Source organism: Mesoplodon mirus (genome assembly GCF_964341445.2).
Source record: "Mesoplodon mirus genome assembly, chromosome: 3".
Classification (NCBI taxonomy): domain Eukaryota; kingdom Metazoa; phylum Chordata; class Mammalia; order Artiodactyla; family Ziphiidae; genus Mesoplodon; species Mesoplodon mirus.
In genome coordinates this window covers 144732740-144757575 of record NC_138978.1, presented here as the reverse complement: position 1 = coordinate 144757575, position 24836 = coordinate 144732740, and the positions used below count along the sequence as shown (strand labels likewise).

The window sequence follows — 24836 nt, the reverse complement described above, 5'->3', positions numbered from 1 at the left end:
ATAAATGACTCAGATTATTTACTATTTCCAAACTCAGTAAATGAAAACTTATTTTGAAGCCAAGCAAAACAATTGGGAAAGTAACCCACTGCATGGACAAAATATCAAAAAAAAATGTAATCTCCTAAGACTGCATCAGAATTGGCCAGATCTGGGGAATTCCCTGGCGGTCCAGTGGTTAGGACTCCACGCTGTCACTGTTGAGGGCCCAGGTTCAATCCCTGGTCAGGAAACTAAAATCCCACGAGCCACAGGCCATGGCCAAAAAAAAAAAAAAAAAAACAACTCAAAAACAAACAAAAAGAATTGGCCAGATCTGGATCTCAAAGATTTGAAGATTTTAAACTGAGAAATGTTAGGATATCTAACATTCTTCATCTATGAAGACAGCATCATCACCACCAAGATCACATGTATTAATACTCATCTATCAGGTGGGTAGGCACTAGTATTAACACATTTTTATAGATCTTGTAAGAGGGTTTAGAAAATCAGAGGAACTCTTCCTACGTCAAACATCTAATAGAGCAGGTACTGTCTCACATCTAACACTGTATTAGTCAAGGCTACTCAGAGAAACAGAACCAATAGGAGGTATAGATAGACATATATATAGAGAGAGACAGAGACAGAAAGACAGACAGAGATTATCAGGAATTGGTGCATGTGGAGGCTGACAAGTCCCAAAGTCTATAGTTGGCAAGTTGGAGACCCTAGAGAGCCAGTGGTATAGTTCCAGTTCGAGTCCGAAGGCCTGAGAACCCAGAGAATTGATGGTATAAGTTCCAGTCTGAAAGCTGGCAGGCTCAAGACCAAGGAAGAGCCAATGTTTCAGTTCAAACCCAAAGGCAAGAAAAAAAAAAAACACCAATGTCCCAGCTCAAAAGCAGTAAGGCAGGAGGAATTCCCTCTTATTTGGGAGTGGGTCAGACTTTTGTTCTATTCGGGCCTTCAACTGATTGGATGAGGCCCACCCACATTAGGGAGAGCAATCTGCTTTCCTCAGTCCACTCATTTAAATGCTAAACTCATCTAAAAACACCCTCACAGAAACACCCACAATAATGTTTAACCAAATATCTGGGCATCCCGTGGCCCAGTTAAGTTGACCCATAAAATTAACCATCACAAGCACCAAAGCCAATGTTCTTAACTATATGACATTCTGCAATAATCTTTAACAGAATCAGCAGAACCAGAGCTCACAAATTCTGGGATGCCTTCAGAGTCCTTGGTAGTACTCTGGGACTCTAGGTTAGGCAGAATACAGTAACTCTATAAAGCTCTACTTTAGTAAAGGGCTTTTATGAAGGCAACATGTATCCTTCCACACCTGGGCATTTCGCTATAAAGAAATGTTGTAATGAATACTTTCGACCCCTTTCTCCCTCCCCCTCACTTATACCTCCCTAAGTAGAGTCATCAAGCTATCAGTAGGCATATCAAGAGCAAGAGGTGTCCACTCTGTGTGTCTTGGCCTCTCAAACTAGCCTGAGCCCCAGTGTGGTGGGAGAAGAGAGGGAGGGCTTGAGTTACTTGTCTCCTTATGACACTCAGAACCTACTTGTGACAGTCCCTGCCAGCCCACTGCTGTCAGCTTCTTGGCCTAGGTGTAGGTCAGTAACTCACAGCCTAGAAGCCAACGCCTAGGCTTGAGGAAGGAGACAGATAGCATTGCTGTGTTCTCTAATCTAGTTTAACAGTAAAAAAAAGCTGATGCTGTATTTTGACCTTCATCTGGCTCCTTCAGCCAGTCTCCAGTGAGGATAAAATGGGCTCTAACACATGAACAAGGAGCAAACCTCTAATACCCCAAAGGGTACTGAGAGAGCATCTGCTCTCCTGCCTCCTGGCACTACTGAATCACACTGGTGAGAGTCTTCACAAAATACCTACAGAAAAGGAGACAATACGATCCCTTCTAGAACACTACTAGTGCTTTGTCCGACCTTTTCACTTTCTCTTCTTTTTTTATTTTTTTTATTTTTATTTTTTTATTTTTATTTTTTTTTTTATTTTTTTTTTTTTTGCTGTACGCGGGCCTCTCACTGCTGTGGCCTCTCCCGTTGTGGAGCACAGGCTCCGGACACACAGGCTCCGCGGCCATGGCTCGCGGGCCCAGCCGCTCCGCGGCATGTGGGATCTTCCGGGATCGGGGCACGAACCCGTGTCCCCTGCATCGGCAGGCGGACTCTCAACCACTGCGCCACCAGGGAAGCCCTCTCTTCTTTTTTTAAAAAATGTTTTTTAGAAAGGCCAGCCCCTTACATGTCTCAGGCCCTTGACTCAGTGGTAGCTGGTGCAGTCAAAGCATCACTATAGGACTTCCCTGGTGGCACAGTGGTTAAGAATCCGCCTGCCAATGCAGGGGACACAGGTTTGAGCCCTGGTCCGGGAAGATCCCACATGCCGCAGAGCAACTAAGCCCATGCGCCACAACTACTGAGCCTGCTCTCTAGAGCCCACAAGCCACAACTACTGAGCCCATGTGCCACAACTACAGAAGCCCGCACCTAGAGCCCGTGCTCTGCAACAAGAGAAGCCACCGCAATGAGAAGCCCACATTGCAACGAAGAGTAGTCCCAGCTCGCCACAACTAGAAAGAGCCCGCGCTCAGCAAGGAAGACCCAACGCAGCCAAAAATAAATAAATAAAATTAATTTATTAAAAAAAACACATCACTATAAACAGTTGAGATTATACTGGTAGCCCCCGATAAACTGTGCCTCCCTGCATTCACACTTTTCTTTTGTCCCTTTAAATCTAGGTGGGTCTGTGACATGCTCCAATCAACAGACTGCAGTAGAATGGATGTCACTCCAATCCCATAAGCATTAAGGTCCAGCAGCTTCTGCTTCTGTACTCTTGGGAGCCCTGAGCTGCCATGTGAGAAGTCCAGGTAGTGGGAGGCCACCCAGTGAGAAAAAGGCCCTGAGATGACATGGAGAAGCACCAAGGAACCGAGCCAACAAAGAAAGTTAGTGGAAGAATGAGGGGTAAGAGCCACCTTTTTAATCCACCACCCCCCAGCTATTCCCTAGGTTCCCAGAGCACCATGTGAAAGTAACAATGGGGGCAATGACAAGTTGGGTTCTAGTGGCAGTGTTGGCCCTGATGAGCTGTGTGGGTTAGTCACTTCAGCTCTGTGAGTCTCGATGGGGGCAAACTAGAAGATCTCCATGCTTCTGGCAGTAATAAAATCTGATGCTCTAAGTAACTGGGTTTATAACAAAGAACGAGTAAGAAGATACCTCTGCAACCTGGCAAGCTTCACACCCATGTGGAGTAATCAACCAGCCCTCACCTTGAAATATCATATCTCCAAACGCTGGACTCTGTAGAGCCTGGGTCACTTTAAAAATAGCAGAAACACCTTCTAAACTCGACTCAGTGGGATGTGATACTCACATTTCAGGTGAACCGTGCTGTATCCGGCTTTTGCTCAGTGGAATTGTTTGGATTTGGAGACAGGATGTGATGTACAGTATTAATGTAAAAATGTACTGTATTGTCAAGGGATTCTACAGTAGCAATAAATCACATATTGGTGGGTCCATTTATATACACAGAAAATGCCTAAATCTGTCTTTGGAATCAATAAAATTCAGGTAAGATATATACTCTTGACATATACATACATATCTTGTGTGTGTGTGTGTGTACACACATATACAGGTTTTTCAGGTAGAATGTGTAACTTCCAATCAGCCAGTGGCCCATCTGAAGCACTAAGCCTGCCTCCAAATTCATATTTTCTGAATTGATCAAGTCTCTTCCACATTGTTCAGTAAAACATGGGGGTTCAACCTGGCTGCCCTTGCTTGAGGAAGGAGACATAATTTATTCATTGGCTCTCATCTGAAAGTTCCCATTGGCTCCAGGCCTTTGATGCAAATTAACCAGATTCTACAGTCTCCCTCTGATGCCTTTTTACTCCCTGAGGGTCTTTAGCTGTCAGACTGCACGCAATTAAATGTAAGGCTTCCTAAATTCAACCGTTCTCAGCCCACACACCAGTTTTCCTCCAGTTAGTAGAATAAAACAAAGATTCTCTAAACATTTGAAAGATTCCCCTCCCCCAAGCATGTAAAGTTTCTCTGGAGGATGGGGTATGAGCCAAACCACACTGCGGTAGTCAGATGTGTCAAAATCATCCCAAACCTACCATTTGCCCATAAAGCATAACACAGAGATATTCTAAAAAGAAATTATTAGAAAATTGTTTTTCATCATAATTACCACAAATAACAAAGGAGAAACTAACTAAAGCAATGACTTAGAAAAGTGACTCAGTTTGGGCAATTACACAGATAAAAGCTGTGTGAACTCAGCGAGCCGTTCACACAACTTTATTGTTCCCTGCCAACACCGATTATTTAGAGGGCTACAGTAAATATTTCACAATACGCTTCTAATAACTTGGGATATTTTTCTTAGAAGAGAACACATCTTCATGACACTTTCAATGTTATAGATTTACTAAGGATATCAGCGCTCTTACAAAAAGCAGGTTTGAATAAAAATATATATTTTTTTCTTTTAGAACTATAGAAGACTGATTGAGATAAATGATGAGGACAATAGGCATGTATATAAGCACTAGACAAAGACCAGGAAACAATGATTTTATTTACCTGAACCTAAATAAAATCCATACCAGAAATTAATTTTTATAAAAACAAAAAACACCTAACCAAATGTAGGACTCTTAGCATATTTGCCAATTGTTAGTCCCTTTCCTATAGCTATCCAATGAATCAACTAATTAAAAAAAAAAAACACTCCACCTGACAACACCTGTTTCCTTTTCCCTTACTTTCACCAAGCACTTTACACCATCTGACATGTTATACATCTACTTGTTTGCTTATTATCTACCTCCCCGGTAGAACGCAAGCTTCATGAGGGAGCGTGCCTTTTTTTTTTTCCTTTCACCACTGAATGCCCAACATCTAGAACAGTGCCTTACACATAGGAAGTAGTACTGAATGAGTGTTTGTTGAATGAATGAATGAATGAATGAATGAATGCACTTAGAACAGTACCAGGCATACCTGATGTTATCATTGTCATTGACATCAACATCATCACTATCTTTATTATTAACTCACACGAATTGCAATCTCCCCTGGATTGTTTCTGAAATATTAGTAGCCAAAAAAATTCTGGACTCAATTAGAAATGATAACTGGTCTTTAGATTCTCTTTGGGCACTAGTCATCTTTTATCTACAGTAACTAGAGGATTTTGCCACTTGTAATGTTATATGTCAACAATGTTTACAATATAGTGAAGATCTGGCTTAAGCAAGATTGTGAAGCAGATTAAGTTTGGGATACTTCATCTCCTCTTTCTGTACTTTTCTCTCTTTTCTGAGCTTTCTGTAACTTAGATCAACTTATTTCTCCCATCGTGGAAAAACATTGTCTTATAAACAAATTCAGAGTTAGCTGTTAGTGATTTAAAGTATCACCTCTCTCAGAAGGTTTGAATTTTAAGACAGGACACTAGGGACAGAATAATGCTTAACCTGATGCCCAGAATCCCTAATGTTGAAGGTGTTGACATATGGTGGGTGGGGGAGGCAGATGGGGATGGGTCTTTGCATTGCACCTCAAGTGACATTATGGGGGGGACTTTGGCCTGTGGTAATTAGTGGCTTAGATCACCTCACCCTTCACTTACAGGCTCACTCCTTCTAAACAACAAAAGTATGAGAGGGCAGAGGACGACAATGGACCCCAATGACACCAAAGTGCTTTCCAATTAATGCTTTCATTCTTTCATGTAAAACACATGCAGTGAAAAGAGAATGGGATTGCGAGTTAGAAGTCCTGGCCCTGCCTCTAATTAAGAAACACTAATATTTCACTGCCAAGGGCCTCAGTCACACAGGCATGGAATGTGGTTGCTAAATGAATGAATCAATAAAATTTTTAAACAAAAAAGACAGATCAAAAGATTTGGTAATATTTGGGAGAATGGAGAGGATGGGATGAGAAGAAGAGAAGTCAGTATGGTACATCTAAAATCTTAATATCAGCAAAAGTCATTTTGTGGCTCTATTGTGGCTTTTCAACAATAAAATTCCATGAAAATGACTCTTCCAAATTGTCAAGGGCCCAATCTTTGCGCTAGACAAACTGAACTCCCAAGAGATTTAATAGTTGTTTGCTTTGTCTCTGATTTTAATATCCTACAGAAATACATTTTGATTAAGTCAGTAAATTGCAATGGGGAGAGACATTTCAATTTCAAAAGCAAATTCAAACATTTCATTGACTGGGTAGTTACCCCTAAGTACGTGGTTTCAAAAACCTGACTTCCATCGTCATTCAGCATCAAATTAAAGGATTTAAAAACAATAAAAAACAGGGGCTTCCCTGGTGGCGCAGTGGTTGAGAGTCCACCTGCCGATACAGGGGACGCGGGTTCGTGCCCCGGGTCCGGGAAGATCCCACATGACACGGAGCAGCTGGGCCCGTGAGCCATGGCCGCTGAGTCTGTGTGTTCGCAGCCTGTGCTCCATAACGGGAGAGGCCACAACAGTGAGAGGCCCGCGTACCGAAAAAAAAACAAATAACAATAAAAACAGATGAATTCATTTCACAAGCAGAATGGAAGGGAATGAGAATATACATGAAATAGTGTTAGAAACACAGACTTTTTCATTACTCAGTGATATTTTACTTAATAACTAAGAGGTCAATGATACGTTGAATTACTGCTAAGAAACATTTATTTGTGTGATCAAGTGCTAAAAAGTGGTGCAATAGATTAGTCAACCAGGTGTTTTATTCTCATTTTTATAGTCATAATAATTTCTTAACACACATCTGTACATATTATATGCACTTTAAACAAAACTCCTAGACCATCACTGAATAACACAAAAATTTCATTTCCAGAACTATAAAAAAAAGTGGCTTAAAGTAAGCAATATGAAAATATTGAATGGTACTAGAAAAAGATTTTTTAAGGTTAGTTTTACATTTACCTCCTGTATTATTTTAACACTTTCATGGCAAATGGCTCAGTGAGGACAGGGTATAGCATCAGCGTGGATGGAAGGAATCTCAGAGCAGCTTAGTGTAATGCAACAAATATTTGAGTATCTACTTTGTCCCAGGCATTACAGGAGTGCAGGGGACACTTCTGTCCACTGGAAAGCTCTACCCAACTTCCCTGCCTAGCTTTATCTGTATATCACATAACTCCACATCCTGCTCCCCCATCCAGGACCCAGACACAGCAGAGTAGACCAGGAGTGATCAACTGGCCAAACAACCCACAGTAAGTGCTGGGCCAATCAGATTCTCTCTCCAGAACAAAAACTAAACCCTGAAGCTGAGAGGTCGGCAGAGCTGACCAGGCGCAATGCTGGTGAGTAGGTGGAGAAAGGGCATCTTGGAAGAGAAATGGGAACCTCGGACAGATACACAAAAGAGCAGAGACAGAGGCAACATGAGGGGAGAACTGGACAGACAAGAGAGGGGCAGAGATGGAGGCAGAGACTACAGACAAAGATGCACAGCAACAGTGACAGATGGAGAGAGATGACAGACAGAGACTGATAAAGACAGATGGCAGCAACAGAGACAATCAGCGGCAGGGCAAGCAGCAATGGGCAGAGACGAACAGGAAGACACAGAGATGAGGAAAGGAGAGAAGAGGGGAGGGGACGGAGAGGCATGGAGCCGGGGGTGGGGGTGGGGGGCAACAGAGCATGAGGCAGAGCTGAAGAGGATACTGCAGAGCAAAGACCCACAGCAAGACCCAGAGAGTGAGTGAGGAGAGAGCTCAAGATCCTCGGAGACGGTACAGGAGAGACTGAGACCCAGAGGGAGATACAGAGAGAGAAAAAAACCAGAACCTTCAAAGAGAAGGCACTGCTAGAGACAAGTGAGAGGTGGGCATTGTGAAGCTGGGGGAGAGAATGACAAAGTTAATTCCTGTATCAGGACCCACGAAACAGAGGCCACTCCAGTGGCCCACATCACAGATCTCAACCTAAGTCAGCCTGAACTTATGGGAAACAAATCACTGTCAAGGAAACCTAACACTGGTCACAATCCTCCAACGCAGCTTGAGCTGGCTCACCTTACCCTAGAAAGTAGGACCAGCTAGCCTTCTAAGGAAATCCGCAACCTCCCAGGCAAACATGCCCCGGGTCTGAGATGCCTCTCCTAATGCTCTATAAAACTCGCTCCTGGGCTGCCCTGGTGGCGCAGTGGTTTAGAGTCCGCCTGCCGATGGAGGGGACGCAGGTTCGTGTCCCGGTCTGGGAAGATCCCACATGCCGCGGAGCGGCTGGGCCCTTGAGCCATGGCCGCTGAGCCTGCGCGTCCGGAGCCTGTGCTCTGCAATGGGAGAGGCCACAACAGTGAGAGGCCCGCGTACCGCAAAAAAAAACCCAACAAAACCCGCTCCTGCCTCAGATCCCTCGGGAAGAGTGTTCCACGGCTGGTAAGGCCCTGCACTCCCCCAGTCCATCCAAAACTTTAAGGATTGTGTTCCCTTAAATAAAGGACATCGAAGTCGTTACTAAATTGCTTTAGTTTTATCATTTGACAAGAATAACGGAGAAAGGTGGCACAGTGAGTGAGCAGGAGCACTATCCCTGGATGGTCTAGCCAGGTGGGAAAAGTATCAAGGGGAATTTTACCTGACCCAATGAGAATGACTAGAATTTAGGACCTCCTTCGTCTTTTAACACTACCAATTATTGTTTCAAAATGGCAGATTGAGCACATGCATTTACTTCCTCATCTTGAATGATAGCTGAGAAATTCAAGAGATATACACACAACAAGAGAAGAGTCACCAGCAGGCATGAGCTCAGTTTCTGGAAGATGAAAAGTAGATAGAGGACGATGTGCTACAGAAGGAGCCAATTTTAAAATTCCAAAGGGATCTGGAAAAGGAGGGGGCTGATGAGACTCAGGACCTTGAAATGCTAGTAGTTACTACCTCAGGTAGGAATGGGATCTGAGCAAAAACTGGGAAACCAGTTGAAAGTCTATAGAGAAAAAGTCCACTCACCCTGGAACACACGCCCTCCTCCATCCACACACCCTGGCAGCCACTTAGTTACCTCTCAAGTAAAGAGATTCATGGGTTGGCTTGGAAGCAGTAGTCCTGCAACTGCGACATCCACCAGAATTGCCTGGAGGACTGAATAAAACCCAGGTAACTGGGCCCCATCCCCCAAGTTTCTGATTCACTAGATATAAGGTACGGCCCAAGAATTTGCATTCCTGGGCTTCCCTGGTGGCGCAGTGGTTGAGAGTCCGCCTGCCGATGCGGGGGACACGGGTTCGTGCCCCGGTCCGGGAAGATCCCACATGCCGCGGAGCGGCTGGGCCCGTGAGCCGTGGCCGCTGAGCCTGCGCATCCGGAGCCTGTGCTCCACAACGGGAGAGGCCACAGTAGTGAGAAGCCCGCGTACTGCACAAAAAAAAAAAAAAAAAAAAACAAGAATTTGCATTCCTAACAAGTTCCTAGAGATTCTACCACTAGAAATTAACCAAAGGCAATTTACTTAATCTCTTTATTAAACCTGAGTTCCTGCAGTGGGAATAGTGAGTGCCCACAGCATAGAGTCATAGTGAGATTAGAGGAGATGAGACATGTAAAACCTTTGGCTCACTGCCAGGCGCACATGTGAGAAAGGCTGTTTAATCTGTGCGAGGTCATGGTTTTAACCCATAATTATAATTGGTGTTTACAACTAGTATAACTCTCTGGGGGAGAAAAAGCCCTGATTTATACCATTTGCCAATTTCTGAGGTGTAAATACTCCCACATGGCAGAGTTCAAGCTATCAAGATGAAGTCCCTGAACCAGGAATAGGGAAAAGATGGGCATGACCAGATCTTGAGAGGTAGGACCAGCCGGCTGCACCTGCCCCAGCACTCCACGGAGGAAAACTTCAGAGACAGCAGGACCCCCAGGGTTAGCAACAGTTACAAATTTTGAGGTTCACCCAAACCCAAAGAGAGCAAGCTGCAGATGTAACCTTCAATCAAGGTAAAACAGATAGGCTACACTGATGACCTTGCAAAGAGTAAACGAGGAGAATAAATACTACAAACTCCCACCCCTCCTTCCCCATCTCATGGTGGTGTGAAGCCAGACAGGAAGCAAGGGAGCCTATTGACATAAGCCGTGTGGGTCAGCCTCCCAGGCTGCAGAACAGGTTACAGAAGAGAATGGCCCGAGGGAGGCACAGAGAAGATAAGCAGTGCACTGGCCCTTGTAGACACTCAAAGAACAACCTTACAGATTGCATCATGGAACTCTAATCAATTCCGTCCCAACAATGCTGAGAGGAAACAAAAATAAAGAAAATGTAAACTTAGAAACCTACGTAGATAAAATAAATATAGTTTTATCCCTCAACTCCATTTTCTTTGCCATAGTTATAAAGCTCTACTCTAAAATATGCTTTCCAAATTCACTCTTAATAGAAACCTAAGTTAAGCAGGAGATAAATAGTGGTAAAATTTGCCAAAATAGTATCATCTTTCAAATGCTGACTCCAGTCCTCTGAGAATGCTGGTGGCGGGTGCCTACATCATTGCTTTAAGGGAAGAAGGAAGTAACAAGAGGCCATCCTTCTTCTTTACAGAAGCACCTAATGTCATCATAGACCCTTTAAGAAGCTATGAGAAATGAGAGCCTTGAGGAACTCTCAATTAATTGTTAAAATTAATAATTACAGGATTGACTCCGTTAATTTCAGAACAACAGTTTTATGCAACACAGGACTAATCAAAAGAGTTGTCATTTTAATTGACAGAATGAACAATCTTAGGATGAGTAAGCAAACCGATTTTGATAATTGGCATAATTCTCTAATATCCAATCAGAAGAGCTAAGTAGTTTTGTCCTTAACAGCCACACATGACTGTTAGAGCCGAGACCAGGAGAACTGAGGGAGACACGGAAGTTAGCCAAACTGCAACCTGTTCAGCAAGACTGCACTTGCACAGAGAACAGCCAGAGCATCAGACAAATTCCAGCATCTAAGGTAGGCTGGAAACATACAGCAATGGGTAAGCAACCCAAAACCTCATGCCAAAGAAGACAGGGCAATGGGACATCCCAGAGGAGTGAGAGGTTGTTAAGAAAACTTCCACCACATCAAAACAAAGCTTCACACATCCTGCAATCTTCCCCTTTAAGTTAACGTAAGGGATCTGGTTATCCCACATCAAATCTCACAAAAAAATAAATAGATATAAAATCTCAGAATAATTTGGGGTGAGATGTTTACAACGGAAAAAAAATGTGTGGTGAGTACTGAATTGGTATAGCATCTCTTAAATTTTTGGCAAGTTTGCAATGCACATTGATCTTCATCACGCACTCCTCAATGAGCCCCAGCTTCACAAACATCTCACTCACTTTTGCGAGTCCCAGTCTCTAGCACAGTATGTGGCACAAAGGAGGTCTGCCATGTCTATGAAACCGGACCGTAAGCTAGTCTTGGCTTTTCATTTTCATTTGTCTTTGATTTTTTGATTCCTCCATGAAATCGGCACCCCTCCTTCAGTCATTTTGTTTTATTTCTTTCACTAAAATAAACATGTCATTCACCTCCTAGTCCCTTCTCACTTCCAGCTCACAATTCTTACATAGTACGTCCGCAAGGCTTCTCAATTTAAGAAAATGAGTCTCCCAAACACACACACACACACTCACTTGCACGTGTCCTTTGCACACAGTTCTAACTGTGCGAGTCTTTCATATCATTTACCATTACGGTGAGGGAATTCATGCTGTAATAGCATTTAAATACACAGTAGATAGTGAAGCCTCCCAAAGGACAAGGGCAGGTTCTGTTTTCATTTCATTTTGATCATGTGGTCACTACTAACGTCACCCTAAGTGACCCTGTTTTACTAGATTGTTTGGGCAATGCCATTATTAAGGAGAAAATAGCAAGTGTTGGCAAGGGTATGTTGTGGAGTGATGAAAACTCTCATACACTGCTAGTGGGAGTACACATCCAATATATGCCCAAAAGACATGTGCAAGAATATTTGTAGCATCAGTAATAGCAAAAATCTGGTAACAACTCACACGTTGTTGGAGGAGGTCAGCGAGAGGACATGACCGCTAGTTGACCCTTGAACCGGACCCAGGCAGAGACTCCTCTCCCCCTCCCCTGTCCTTGGAGTGTACACTCTGCCCACCACTCCCACAGTAGGAGCGGTTCCAAGGAGAGAGGAAGGTGTTGTTGAGACCATGTAGACAGAATATGTGACTTAACCCAGTTAAGGCCTCTATTTAAACTTTAAGTTTTGGCAGGTGGGTGCAGAGATCTACTCGTCTTGCAGTGCCCACGACGTGCCTGGTAAGTAAGTTCCCTTGCTTATTAAACCTGCCACCTACCAATCTGGAGTGGTCTGCCTCTTTCTTCCATCTCTCCTTGCCATCCCTGTAAGGGGGCCAGTTTACAAAGCAACACGTGACCATCAACAGCAGAATGGATAAATACAATGTGTGGTATGGTCATACCATAAAGTACTATACAGTGAAAATGAGCTGATGACAGTACATGCAACGACAGGGATGAATCTCCAACTGACAAAGGATCCATGCTGTATGGTCCCACACATATAAAGCTCAAAAATAGACAAAAATAAACTGTAGTGTCCAGGAATGCAAAACAAGGTGGTAAAAATATGGGGAAAAATTATGAGGAACTTATGATCACCATAAACTCAGGAGATGTCTCCCTTTGGGGAGTAACAGAGTTGGGAACAGGAAGGGTCCCGGGGATTCTGGAGAGCGGGCAAGATGTCGCTTACATGGTGACAGCACGGTATTTACGTTACACAAATGTGTTAAGCTGCACAAAATTATTTTATGTGCTTTTTTATTATGGTATTAAGCAATAAAAAAAAGGTTTTATAAAAACAAGGGAGAGGAATGGAGACAAGATAACTGTTATTAAACTACCAAAAAGATGGTTTTCAGGTGGAAAGAGGAATGGGCTAGGTTTTGTTCCACAGGGCAGACTTGGAATGAGCAGTTTCTGTAAGAGGGCAGATTTTGGTGAGACCAGACAATGATGATAAAAAGAAAGAAGGAGGAAGGGAAGGAGGGAAGGGAGGGGAAGAAACCAGTTCACAATTACAGTTGCTTAAGAAAGAAAAGTGAATGGGAGGGATGCTCTGCAGAAGATTCAAACACTGGAAAAGGAATTGCAAAGTATGTCCCTTCAGACCTAAGATTCTGTGATTCTCTTTCTCTTTCTCACCAGTTATAGGTGTAACCACTTAAAGAGAAAACAACAACTACAACCATGGTCCAAATACCCTGAATGTATAAAGCAGATACTCACTTTACAGAAAGGGCTTCTTTGAATAAATAACTAAAGTATGTTTTAAATGTTCATTTACAAGCCATTAACTAGCTAACAAAAAATAAAGAGGAAGGGACAAATTGAGGAGCTTCAAGGTAATGCTGAAGAAACCACTGCCAAAGGAAGCCCAATCATAAATGAAGAGCTGGTGTTGGAAAGAACGAAGCCAAAGAGTCCATTTACCACAGTGTTCCTCAAATGCATCTATTCTTTTATGAGAGATTATTAAAATATATGGATTTTATAAAAACCATGGCGTTTAGAAACCTTGTTGCCTTATGTTAAATCACAAGGCTTCATCCTGTCAATCCCCCAGCCAATGTCAGTCAATAGATCAAACTTTTGACTCTTTCAGAGAAAGACAGCTGAGCCAGGGCTGAAGGTTATCTTAGAACATATTACAAGAAAAAAACAAGCTCTGTTGAACTGGTAGTAATCCAGATTATCACCCACTGCCCATTCAGAGTAACAATGGATTTTAACCAGTGTTCTGTTTTATAAATATTCCCATGGCTCAGCCCCTCTCTGAGACACAACATTACCCATGGCTCTCACCCTGTTTGCTAACTACTTAACATCAACAACCTGAAGCAACTTGACTGTTACAAAAACACAGCTGATTTAGCAATCTGTAAATTATACATGTACATAAATCTGTGCCAAAATGTGTTGTGCTTCACTCCTGCTAACATGCACGGGTTCTTAACTGGCACCTACAATTGTTTGATATAGGTTTCCGAACACTAAAACATATGTTCCGCCTAGAATGGGACCATTTAGGGTAATATTTTTGTAGTTTCCTGGCACTGAGGCCTGCCAGCCTTCCTAAGACAGATCTATTTGCTTCAGTGAGCATTCTGACAGTAAGTGCCTACAGATTTAAGCAACCATCAAAAAATATTCTGGAATAACACTTTCCAACCATGAATATAAAGAGAAACAGGCTGGCTTTGCCTATGTGGCCATGAAGTCAATAGAAGGATCTGAAATGATCATAAGCAAAATCAAACCCCATCTAGGGTGCTAATTATTCCTTCTGATTACTTACAACTATGCAAAAAAAAAAAAACCAGATAATTATCAAATCTCACCTTCAAATGGTTTCAGAATATATCAAAGAAAGTTAAACTAGATTTTAGTGCCACCAAGACCAGTAATCTTTTAAACTTTTTTTAAAATACAATGTCAGGTTTAAATAAGAGTTGCAGCCAGGAAACATTGTGGAATAGGGGCAGGATCCTTGGACCAAGATTCAATAGAATGTAACTTACTAAGGGTAAGGAGGATTTCTTGTTTTCCACTATGTCCCCAGTGTCCAATAAATATGCTCAATAAATCTTTGTTGAATGAACAAACCAGTAATGACTGCTGACTACTCCCTGAGCTGCCTCTAACTGCCTTTTTCTAACTCTGCCTCTTACTGACCAGCTGTAGGTAAATTACTTAACCTGAGGATTCTTAGTTCCTGAAATCCAAAATGGAGACACTGCATCTCCTTTGCTGGCTTATGAGCATCAAAGGGATATTCCATGAAAAGTAACTTAATACTTTACAACGGGCGCACAGATAAGTGCCGTTATCCTCCCTATGGCTCCAACTAAACCATTGACAAAGGTGAAAATACTGTCCTTCCTTGAAACAGAATTAGATTCTTCTTTGCCCTATTATTCTGTTTGGATGTGGTGGCATGGCTGTTAGCCAAAATGGATGCTGTTCCTGTTGTTATAACATTTTATTTAATCTCCACTGGGAAACTGTGCTCCTCTAGAGAAAATAATGGTAATACAAGGAAGGTCGTTTCATGGTGTACCATAAGGAACGTGACGCTGGGGTCAAGGGGCTTAGGGTCTCATCAGTTCTGCGCTTAAGTATTTGAGAAAGTGCATTTGCTTTCATTTCTTCATTTATACAATGATAGGGAAGGAAAGGCAGATGACAGAGCACCTAAGATCTCTCTCAGCCGACAGTTTGATGATTTCCCAGACACCAGATATTCAAATGTCCCAGAACAAAGCCCGTTCTATTATCCATTAGCATATAATGAGAGATTTTTTTAAGGATGATAAAAACAGTTCCACAGGCTAAGTCATAATGGCTGGAGAAACAATGATGCTACAAGAAGGATGAATGATCCCCTCTAAAGAACTGCCTCAGGCACTGTCTGTCTGCCACTTTCAATAAGTCACTTAATATTCTTGGGACTCAGTTTTTTGATCTGTAAAAGAGGAACAATAATACTGCATAGAGCCACTAGGAGAAAATACCTAATAAAATGATCAGAAAGTATTGCTATTTTGCTCTATTTACAATAGCCAGGACTTGGAAGCAACCTAAGTGTCCATTGACAGATGAATGGATAAAAAAGATGTGGCACATATATACAATGGAATATTACTCAGCCATAAAAAGAAATGAAATTGAGTTATTTGTAGTGAGGTGGATGGACCTAGAGTCTGTCATACAGAGTGAAGGAAGTCAGAAAAACAAATACCGTATGCTAACACATACATATGGAATCTAAAAAGAAAAAAAAATGGTTCTGAAGAGCCTAGGGGTGGGACAGGAATAGAGACGAAGACGTAGAGAATGTATTTGAGGACATGAGAAGGGGGAAGGGTAAACTGGGACGAAGTGAGAGAGTGGCATGAACATATATACACTACCAAACGTAAAATAGATAGCTAGTGGGAAGCAGCCGCCTTGCACAGGGAGATCAGCTCGGTGCTTTGTGACCACCTAGAGGGGTGGGATAGGGGCGGTAGGAGGGAGACGCAAGAGGAAGGAGATATGGGGATGTATGTATACATATAGCTAAGATCTCTCTCAGCCGACAGTTTGATGATTTCCCAGACACCAGATATTCAAACGTCCCAGAACAAAGCCCGTTCTATTATCCATTAGCATATAATGAGAGATTCACTTTGTTATAAAGCAGAAACTAACACACCACTGTAAAGCAATTATACTCCAATAAAAATAATAAATAAATAAAGTATTGCTATTTTAAGGTAAAATGCCATTTAAATACTTTAATGCCCCCCCAAAAAAGGGGCTGGTGGATTTTAGGAGACAATCAATATTTTTAAATAGATTTTTTTCCATCACAGTAAAATAACATAATGCTTATAGATACTGTGATATTTCCAAGGGTCCAAATTGTTTTTTCTCTTTGGGTTCAGGAAATCCAATGAAAGGGGTCACTAAAAACTTAAATCCCACATTTCAAGATCACAGTCTTTCTGAAATAATAGATCATTTTAAATGTTCATCCACCTCTCCTCCCAAGATGTTTTGGTTTTGTTGTTGATGTTGTTTGGTTGGCTGGTTAATCAGAGTCAAGCTGTTGGAATTGGTGCTGAAATTAAAAGGTCAGTGCTAACAATGCTGCCAGGCACTTATTCTATTGACAGTCTATGCCTGCTTACGGTGGGGGGAAGGGGGGTGTCCAAGAAGATCAACTAAGCTAGAAGGTATTCTGCCTTCTCAGCTCCAGGATTTTTTGTAATTGTGTCAGCTCCAGAATTCATGGTTTTTATTACTTTATTGTGGTATTAGCTCTAGGATTCTTAAATTCCTCCAGCAAGCCTAAGGAACCTTGTGATTGCTACGTTTAAGATTCTCTTGCTGCTCTCTCCACTCAAAAACAGAATAAGGTAAATGTTAGACGCAGTTTCACCTCTAACTTAAAGAACACTGCCTCTTCTCCAAAAAATGGAATTGTCATTGATATTTCTGAGAAAGTTTATGTCACTGGCAATGGGATCCCCAAATAGCAAGATTCTCTTCATCTCCCTCAACAGGCCAACAACAAAGCACTCACAGCAAATTAACTCTTAGATGGTGATTTTACTTAAAAAGCGACGAACACCTCCAGCTTTTTCATGGTAGAAGGGTTCATTGTGGCTGTTCATGTAGAAATTATCTTCCCCTTCCCTCCCCAGGTAATGGCTGTGACCTTGTTCTAAAAGCCACCTTAGTTTGAGTGAGGAAGTCCTTGAAAGGAAAGGTGATTGACCCAAAATTCTTCAAGTCACACGATAAATGATCATTTTTTAAGTACTTGAATAATACATGACGATTTGCTATCCTAGTTGCTAAGTTTTTATTATAAGATAAACTTAAATCACTTTTTAAATTAAAGAGTATTTCCTAGTAGCATAAGTCACTTTCATGCCCTTCCCCTGAATCCCTAACTAAATCCCAATAGAAGCACATAGTTTTAACACAAGCTCCTTAAGGCTCGGTAATGGTGATATTTACACATTTTTAAAGCCCATTTCCTGAGTTGGCTCTTCACCTCCTCCTAATAGAATGTCATCTGTCTCTGGAACGACAGTGGTCCAGGAGCCTGTAAAGAGCATCTCTAGGCTTGTCCTCTTTCATTTTAGCCCTTTGATGAACGGGTGTGCATTGCACCTTCCAACTGCTGGGTTCCTGTTTGCTCTGTAAGTGCTTTAGCCGGGAAGCTTTGCTGTGGGTACTAAAGGCTTTTGAAATGTTTCCATTCCATCTCTGCTCCTAGGACTCTTGCCTCCCACCGCTTCATGCCGTCTTAACGCCGCTGGGAAAGAGAGGATCTGGGAACACAGCTTTATTGAATAATAGATACATTTACAGGTTTGGTGAGTTTGGGAATGTATAGGGGAGCAAGAATTATAGACATAAAACACTGCTGTGGTTTGGAAGAGAGGAACGACGACAGGTTTGTACCTGTGACCACTTGGCCAGCTCTGCACTTGTGTCCCTCCACTTTCCACCTGAGTCCAGGAAACTCTGCCCCTCAGGAGACTTCACTTAACCTCGAAGGGTTGGGTGGCTGAGGAGGTGGAATCGGGCAGCCTGCAGCCCGTCCCTAGGTTCCCACGTCCCTACATTCGTACTTTTCAGCTGCCTGGATGGAAGGTGGAAGCAGCCGCATCCTCCCACCACTCGGGGGCCGGGACTCGGAGTTGCGGGTCTCTACTGGGGCTCTCTCCCGGTAGAGGCAGCGCCGTGGGGAACGGCCAGAGAACCCAGAGAGCCTAAGTGGAGGGGCGGGCAGTACCGATGGGGGAACGCGCTGCCGTTCCTAATGAGACCAGCTTCCCATCACTTTTCCCAGTACTTTGCTCATCAACTGTCACACTCCCTGAAGATGAGACCGAGAAGGTGCGAGAAAGGCCCAAAAAGCGACCCCAGGAGAGCTCTCCTCATGGGATGGGGGCCCATCAGACCCCGCCCTGCCCTGCCCATCTCTCCTAGCCCCGGGGAGGCAGCCCCCAGCGCCCGCGCCGCGGCTCCCATCAGAGCCCCGGGGTTCTGCTGCATCTGCTGGCGCCGAGCGGCGGGAGGCGTCTGCAATAAAGGCACAGATAAAAAGCAGGGGTAACAAATCCGAATGTATCTCTTACCATTGGACCGCCGGACAATATTCTCCAGAAACGTGTTTTGCGGGGCCACCAGTCCCTTCCTGCCACCGGCCATGGTCATCCTCCCTGCAGCTCGGGGTCTGGGGGCGTCCCGGCGCGGCTTCTCAGGACAGCAGCAAGCTGGGCGCGGGGCCCGCGAGCGATCCCGGCTCGAAGCGCCCCATGCGCCCCAGGGGGACCCGGCCGGGCAGGGGCGGCGGCTCCCACCGGCTGCCGCCCTAGCGCCCTCTTCGCGCCTCCCTCCCCGCGGCCCGCCTCGCACTGCACTCGCGCGGGGCTCGCCTCGCCGCAGCCGCCTCCGGGTGGGCGGAGGGAGCCGCCGCGCCCGGGCCCGCGGCGCCCCCTACCGGGCGCGTGCCCCCCGCCGGCCTGCGGGAGACCTAGCGGGGCGCTCCCGCAGCGGCTGGGAAGCCGAACGCGGCGGTGGGCCAAGGCTGGGCGGGCAGCGCCACCCTCTGGGCACAGCCGGGAAACCTGTTCAGGACGCGTCTTGGGCTGGATAGAGAGGAGGCTAGAGGAACAGATGTCTGCGACGATGTCGCACGGAGTCGAGGGGGAGCATGTTGCAGTACCTCTCCTCGTTTGCTCCGTTTCAGGCTGGAGCCCTTGGGACCGCTGAGGCTCTTAGAACACCTTCCTGCTGGCCCCTAGGATTTCTTAGCCTCAGTTGTGAAAGTTGCCCCACCTGGATCCTGAAGCCAGTGTTTGACCACTAATTAATGAAGCACTGTAAGCGGTCAGACTTGCAGAGTGACTGGGTGAGCTCCAGAAGAGCTGTCTTAGTTTGTTCTTAAAGATAACCAAAGGCAAAAAAGCAGGCTCTAGACGTTTGACAAGTTTCCTTGCTGACTGACTTGATTTCCACTCTTATCCAGAGAATATTTTACTAAAAGACCAAGAAAATACATGTATATATACAGAAAGTTTTTTTTTTTTTTTTTTTTTTTAGCTGAAGCACAACCTGTTATGATCAGTGTGTGACATTAGGACACAGGAACAGTGTGTCTGACAAACATATAAACAGGGGGGCTTCTCTCTGAGGGCAAATGCTGGGGGGGGCAGGCATGGGGGGGTGCAGCTTCCCTGGACATTTGACATCAATTAAAAAGCGCAGCCTTGGCTTGATGGATGGGCCACCCTGCTGAGGATGATGTGCTGGTCTTCATATCTGCCTCCTGTTATAAGAATCACATCAACCCAAGGTTTCTGGGCAGGAGCTCAGACAAGTTTGTTCATCAGTTTTGGGAGATTTCTACCTGCACATAGGCTTTATCTGTCTTTTCACTATGTGTCCCCAGAAGGTGTGTGATCAGAGACTAAAGAAATGCCCCACAAAAAGAATGAGTTGATAGTATTCTAGTTAGTTCCAGGCTGGGGCAACCAACAGTCTACACAAGAATGTAAGAGGAAAAAAAACTGTGCAACCTCAGTTGTCTGGGTTAACCATCCTGACACATCCTAATGTATTGCAGATACCATCTCAAGTTTATTCATCTCCAAAACAGAGGAACTAATTCTTGCCCAGCAATCTCTCAGAGTTGCTGTGAAGATCAAACGTAATTATGTAGGGGACAACACTCTAAATTGTGAAGTACTACACCAAGGTCAGACGTCATCATTAGAGTGACTAAATAAATTGGGCCATTACAGACATCACCCTGTGTCTCATCTTGTGGAGACACAAAATAAACAAATGACGGCTGTTTGCAGAGTTAGGAAGGCTTGCATGGGCTTTGAAATCAGTAATGATACACTTCTTCCATAAGAACATTCTAACCGGCACAGCTGTCACCAACCCAGAGCTGTGATTTCTTAAACCCTAGCTCCGTCTAGTGGTTCTTTGTTCTATTACAAATGAGATAACAGAGTCGATGAGACCTTTGAAATGTATTGATGCTGAGTTGGTTCAGTGGTGTCTGCCCACTTCATTTAAATACATTCATTTGCATAAGGTTCTTAAGGTTATGTTATCTACTGCACAAACATGCCCAAGGGAAGACTTTTCATAACGGTATTAAAAACCTATCAAGCAACTTCATAATCCTGCTTGTGAAATGAAGATAAAAGAATGGGCGGCGGGGGGAAGCTATCAAAGAGAATTAATAAAATTTCTCAGATTTTAATGAGCTCTCATGTTTCAGGGCTCGAGTATAAAGGAAACAGATTATATTCATTTGAGGTGAGAGATGTTAAAGCCTTGGTATGCTACCTAATAAGAAAAAGAAACAAGGAGATATCTTCCATTTTAACTTCAGATGTGCTACTCCAGTGGCTCTCTGTGTGCTCTGTGTGTGTGTGTGTGTGTGTGTGTATTGGCACCATTTTGAATGCTATAATTTTTAGTGGCACACTCAAAGAGATTAAAAGACTTAACACTTAAAAAGTCAGCAATCTTTAATCACCATCACTACTCAGTGTGAGGATATCTCACAGCATCTACGAAAGCACATCCTCTGTTCCCCCATTCTCTTGGCCTACCCTCAAGATGGTCTGACTGTGGGAATAAAGCTGTGTTCTGCCCTGCCCAGGTTCTCTTTGATATTTGTAGGCCTAGGTTGCACGTGTTCAGTAAACACAACATCTTTTAACTTTTTATTTTAAATTGGAGTATAGCTGATTAACACTGTTGTGATAGTTACAGGTGCACAGCAAAGAGACTCAGCCATACATATACATGTATCCATTTCCCCCCAGACTCCCCTCCCATCCAGGCTGCCACATAACATTGAGCAGGGTTCCCTGTGCTATACAGTAGGTCCTTGTTGGGTAAACATACCATCTTTGTTGGGGCTGGCTTGACAGTACCATATACGATGCTTCTTACCTCTAACTTCCCACCTTCTGGTCCCTACTCTGTATTCAATTCCAGGAGCTGCTCGGCTTAAAAGTTCTGTCTGAGATCTAGCACTACAATGTAGGAAACTCAGCTAGAACAAACTTTAATCTTACAAATTGGTCATAATTGGTAACACCTTTGTAATAGATTCACAATACACCACTGTGCCTTGGCAAAGAGCCTCTGTATTTTCACATAACAGGCAAAACCACTTTTCATTCAAAGGGACAACTTTAAATACCTGGGACCAGAGTTCCAATTAAATTGCCTCTGTCCCTCCCTGCAGAAATTGGGTTATATCTGTCTAGAACTTCTACCAAGAGCAATACAGAGTATGAAATGAAAACTTCTAAAATTTTATACCAGTGTCTGTAGCCAGTGTCTCAATGGTCCTCCTCTCCTATACCCTCAGTATTGCGGTTACCCCTTGATTATAACACATGGTTATGTCTGTATCATACAATAGATGGCAAGCTCCCTGAAACACAGATGAACTTTATCAATCTTTGTTCCCATAAATATAATTAAGCCATAGTGTAATTTGTGACTTCACAAAATGAGTTCCTAATGTTGAAGGCCTAACGCTACAGAGAGCATGGAGATAGAGCTCTACAGACTGGCTGGGAAAAGAGTCCAGGAGAGGACAGAAAAATCTCAAAGCACAACAACAAAATTTATCAGATGAAGCGGAAGGCAATGTCACACACCAGAGGGGGCAGATGGCATCATACAAAGACAGGAATTACATTGTTTTTTCTTTTATTAAGACCATGAGATATAGGTGACATATTTCAGAAAGCCAAGAACCCCTCAGACATAGGAGAGCTGCCTATGAGTCCTGGAAGTCCTGGGAGCCAGAATGGGCAAGAAGCGGTGTTTCCTCATCAGAAAACTAGTAGCATTATTAGGAGAAACTGAATCTAGAGATGATTTCACCTACCCGGCCACTATGAGTGAAATATCTAAAGGGGGAGGGGGATATGCAGTATGGGAAATTTCAGCTTCTATAACCCAATGACTGACTTATTATTTATTATATGTAATTTCTGTTCACAAAATTTATTTTCTAATAGACATATAGGAAGTGTTGGGCAGACCATATCCATTGGAAAGATCTATTCTGTATTATAGATATCTACTCCCCACCCTGTTCCCACCAAGTGCTGGGAAAAAGATGAGAATCTGCCTCAATAAGAATCATAGTCCATGAATGTAATTGACTGCAGGGAAAATATGCACTAATGTGTGTGTGACACTCAACTGCGGCTAACCCATAGGCATTTTTAAATGTTTGTCAAACTGGGTTATATCCTTCTAAATGCCCAAAGCTATTATCCTTCTTTCTCATTTCCTCTTATCAAAAGAGAACAGGATCTTTTACCTCATCCTTCTCATGAAAAATAATGAAAAGCCATTTACAACAGTCTCATTTTATTATAACAAACATCTGCTTGGAGTCTAGTGTACACCAGACACTGGACTAGGTTCTAAGGGAGAAAAGATGGTTATGAGTGGCACCTGACCTCACAAAGCTCAGTAAACACTTAGTGAGCTCTTAGCTTCTTTATGATTTCTCTACTTTCAGCTACTTTCCTCTCTCAGTTGTGTCCTCCAAATCTTGCTGTCCTTGTCCACAAACTACATTTCAGCTTGATCTCTTCACTAAAGACTTTCCTGCCTTCTCTTCACTGAGACTTCACTCTCCCCTAAGGCATTCTTGTCCCACAGACCCTACTCCTTTGGAAGATATTCATCTGCCATAGCCCATGTACCTAGAAGCCAGAAGTTGAGATGAGAATTCATCCAGTTCCTCACTACCATATCCAAACCACTATTCTTCTACATTCATATAAAATTTCTCCTTTGAAGTTCATGATCAATAAAAATAACTCTATTCCTCTTCACTTCTTTAAATAAATTTAAGGAAAATTGTATTCCATTTTGAAAAGGTTGAGGTGCCTGAGAGACTTTGCAGAGAAATATCAAGTAGGCAGTTGGATGCACAGGTTCAGAGCCCAAGAGAAACATCTGGATGGAGCCAGAGAATGAAAATCACCAGGTTATAGCCTTCAAAAGAGAGTGAAAAGGAACAACCTGGAAGTGGGGAGAACTGGGAGAAGCCATTTCATAGAAGGTCAGAGGGAGAGGATCTTTAAATGGGAAGTGTAAAGAACACAATCATATGCTGTGTGCTATAAAAACTGGAAAATGTCCACCAAATAGAATGGTTAGTTGGTCATTTGAGACCTTAGTAGAAACATTTTCAATGGAATAGTGGGGACAAAACCACATTACAATGGGTTTAAAGAATAATTAGAAAGGTACAATCCAGATAGGGACTGAGCTAGTAAGTATTGCCTTTCTACCCCAAACATATAGAAATGCCAAATAAGTTGTTTTTAAGCTTATCTTTAATATATAGCCAAGATCAAAAGCAAATAGGGGGAAATTTAAGAGGTCAAAAATAGGAAGGAATCCATAGCAGTTGGTGGGAATACAGGGGGTAGAGCAGGGGAGTGCAACCCCCAAAGAAATGCTCCTTAGCATCTGCAGTTTTAGTATTTGTGTGATGATGTCAGCTGAGGACACAGGCCCCATTCATGGTGGGGAAACTGGAACTGAATCCCTGGTGGACTCAGGAACCTGGAAAAATAGAACCTATGAGCCCAACCTCTCAGCTGGTCCAGAACATGGGTGGAAACAGCTAACCTTCACAAATCAGAACCCCTTGACCAAGTTTTCCACATATGTGGGGTAGAATTGTCCCAGCTACCCTCACAGTGTGGGAATTTTGTGCCAAGAAATTTATACAGAAATGTCACATGACCCTGTCAGAAACCAGTAAGAAACTGCACTGATAGGAAAAACTTATACCAACCAGTACACTTCAAGGTCCAAATGATAAAAATTACCCCCAACAGTAAGCATACAGATGTAATTACAAATTATACCAAAAATAATTCTACACCGTAAATGAGGTCAAATTAAAAATTGGAGAAAATGACAACTGAGGAACAATGCAGACTGGAGCAAGTTGAAAGAGACTTTAAGATGCATATTTTAAATATTCAGGGAATAAGAAAGAAATGTAATCCGTAAGGTGAAAACAAGACACTATGACAAAAAATAAAAACTGGCAGATTTTGAAAAATATAAAGAAAATTTAAAATATTCACAGAAATTTAAAAATCCCCTGAGTATTTTAAACAGTAGTCTA

General features: G+C 43.1%; 1 protein-coding gene across 2 annotated transcripts in view; it reads right to left on the bottom strand.

Moving 5' to 3' along the window:
- Positions 1-18844, bottom strand: part of KCNH1 (potassium voltage-gated channel subfamily H member 1) — a gene marked incomplete at its 5' end in the record, with an annotated part of 415199 nt that extends 396355 nt beyond the window's left edge. For both annotated transcript variants that reach the window (XM_082612883.1, XM_082612884.1), the window contains one exon: positions 18766-18844. In XM_082612883.1, the coding sequence (XP_082469009.1) occupies positions 18766-18844 (79 nt within the window). The remainder of the gene's footprint in view (positions 1-18765) is intronic.
- Positions 18845-24836: the final 5992 nt, after the last annotated feature.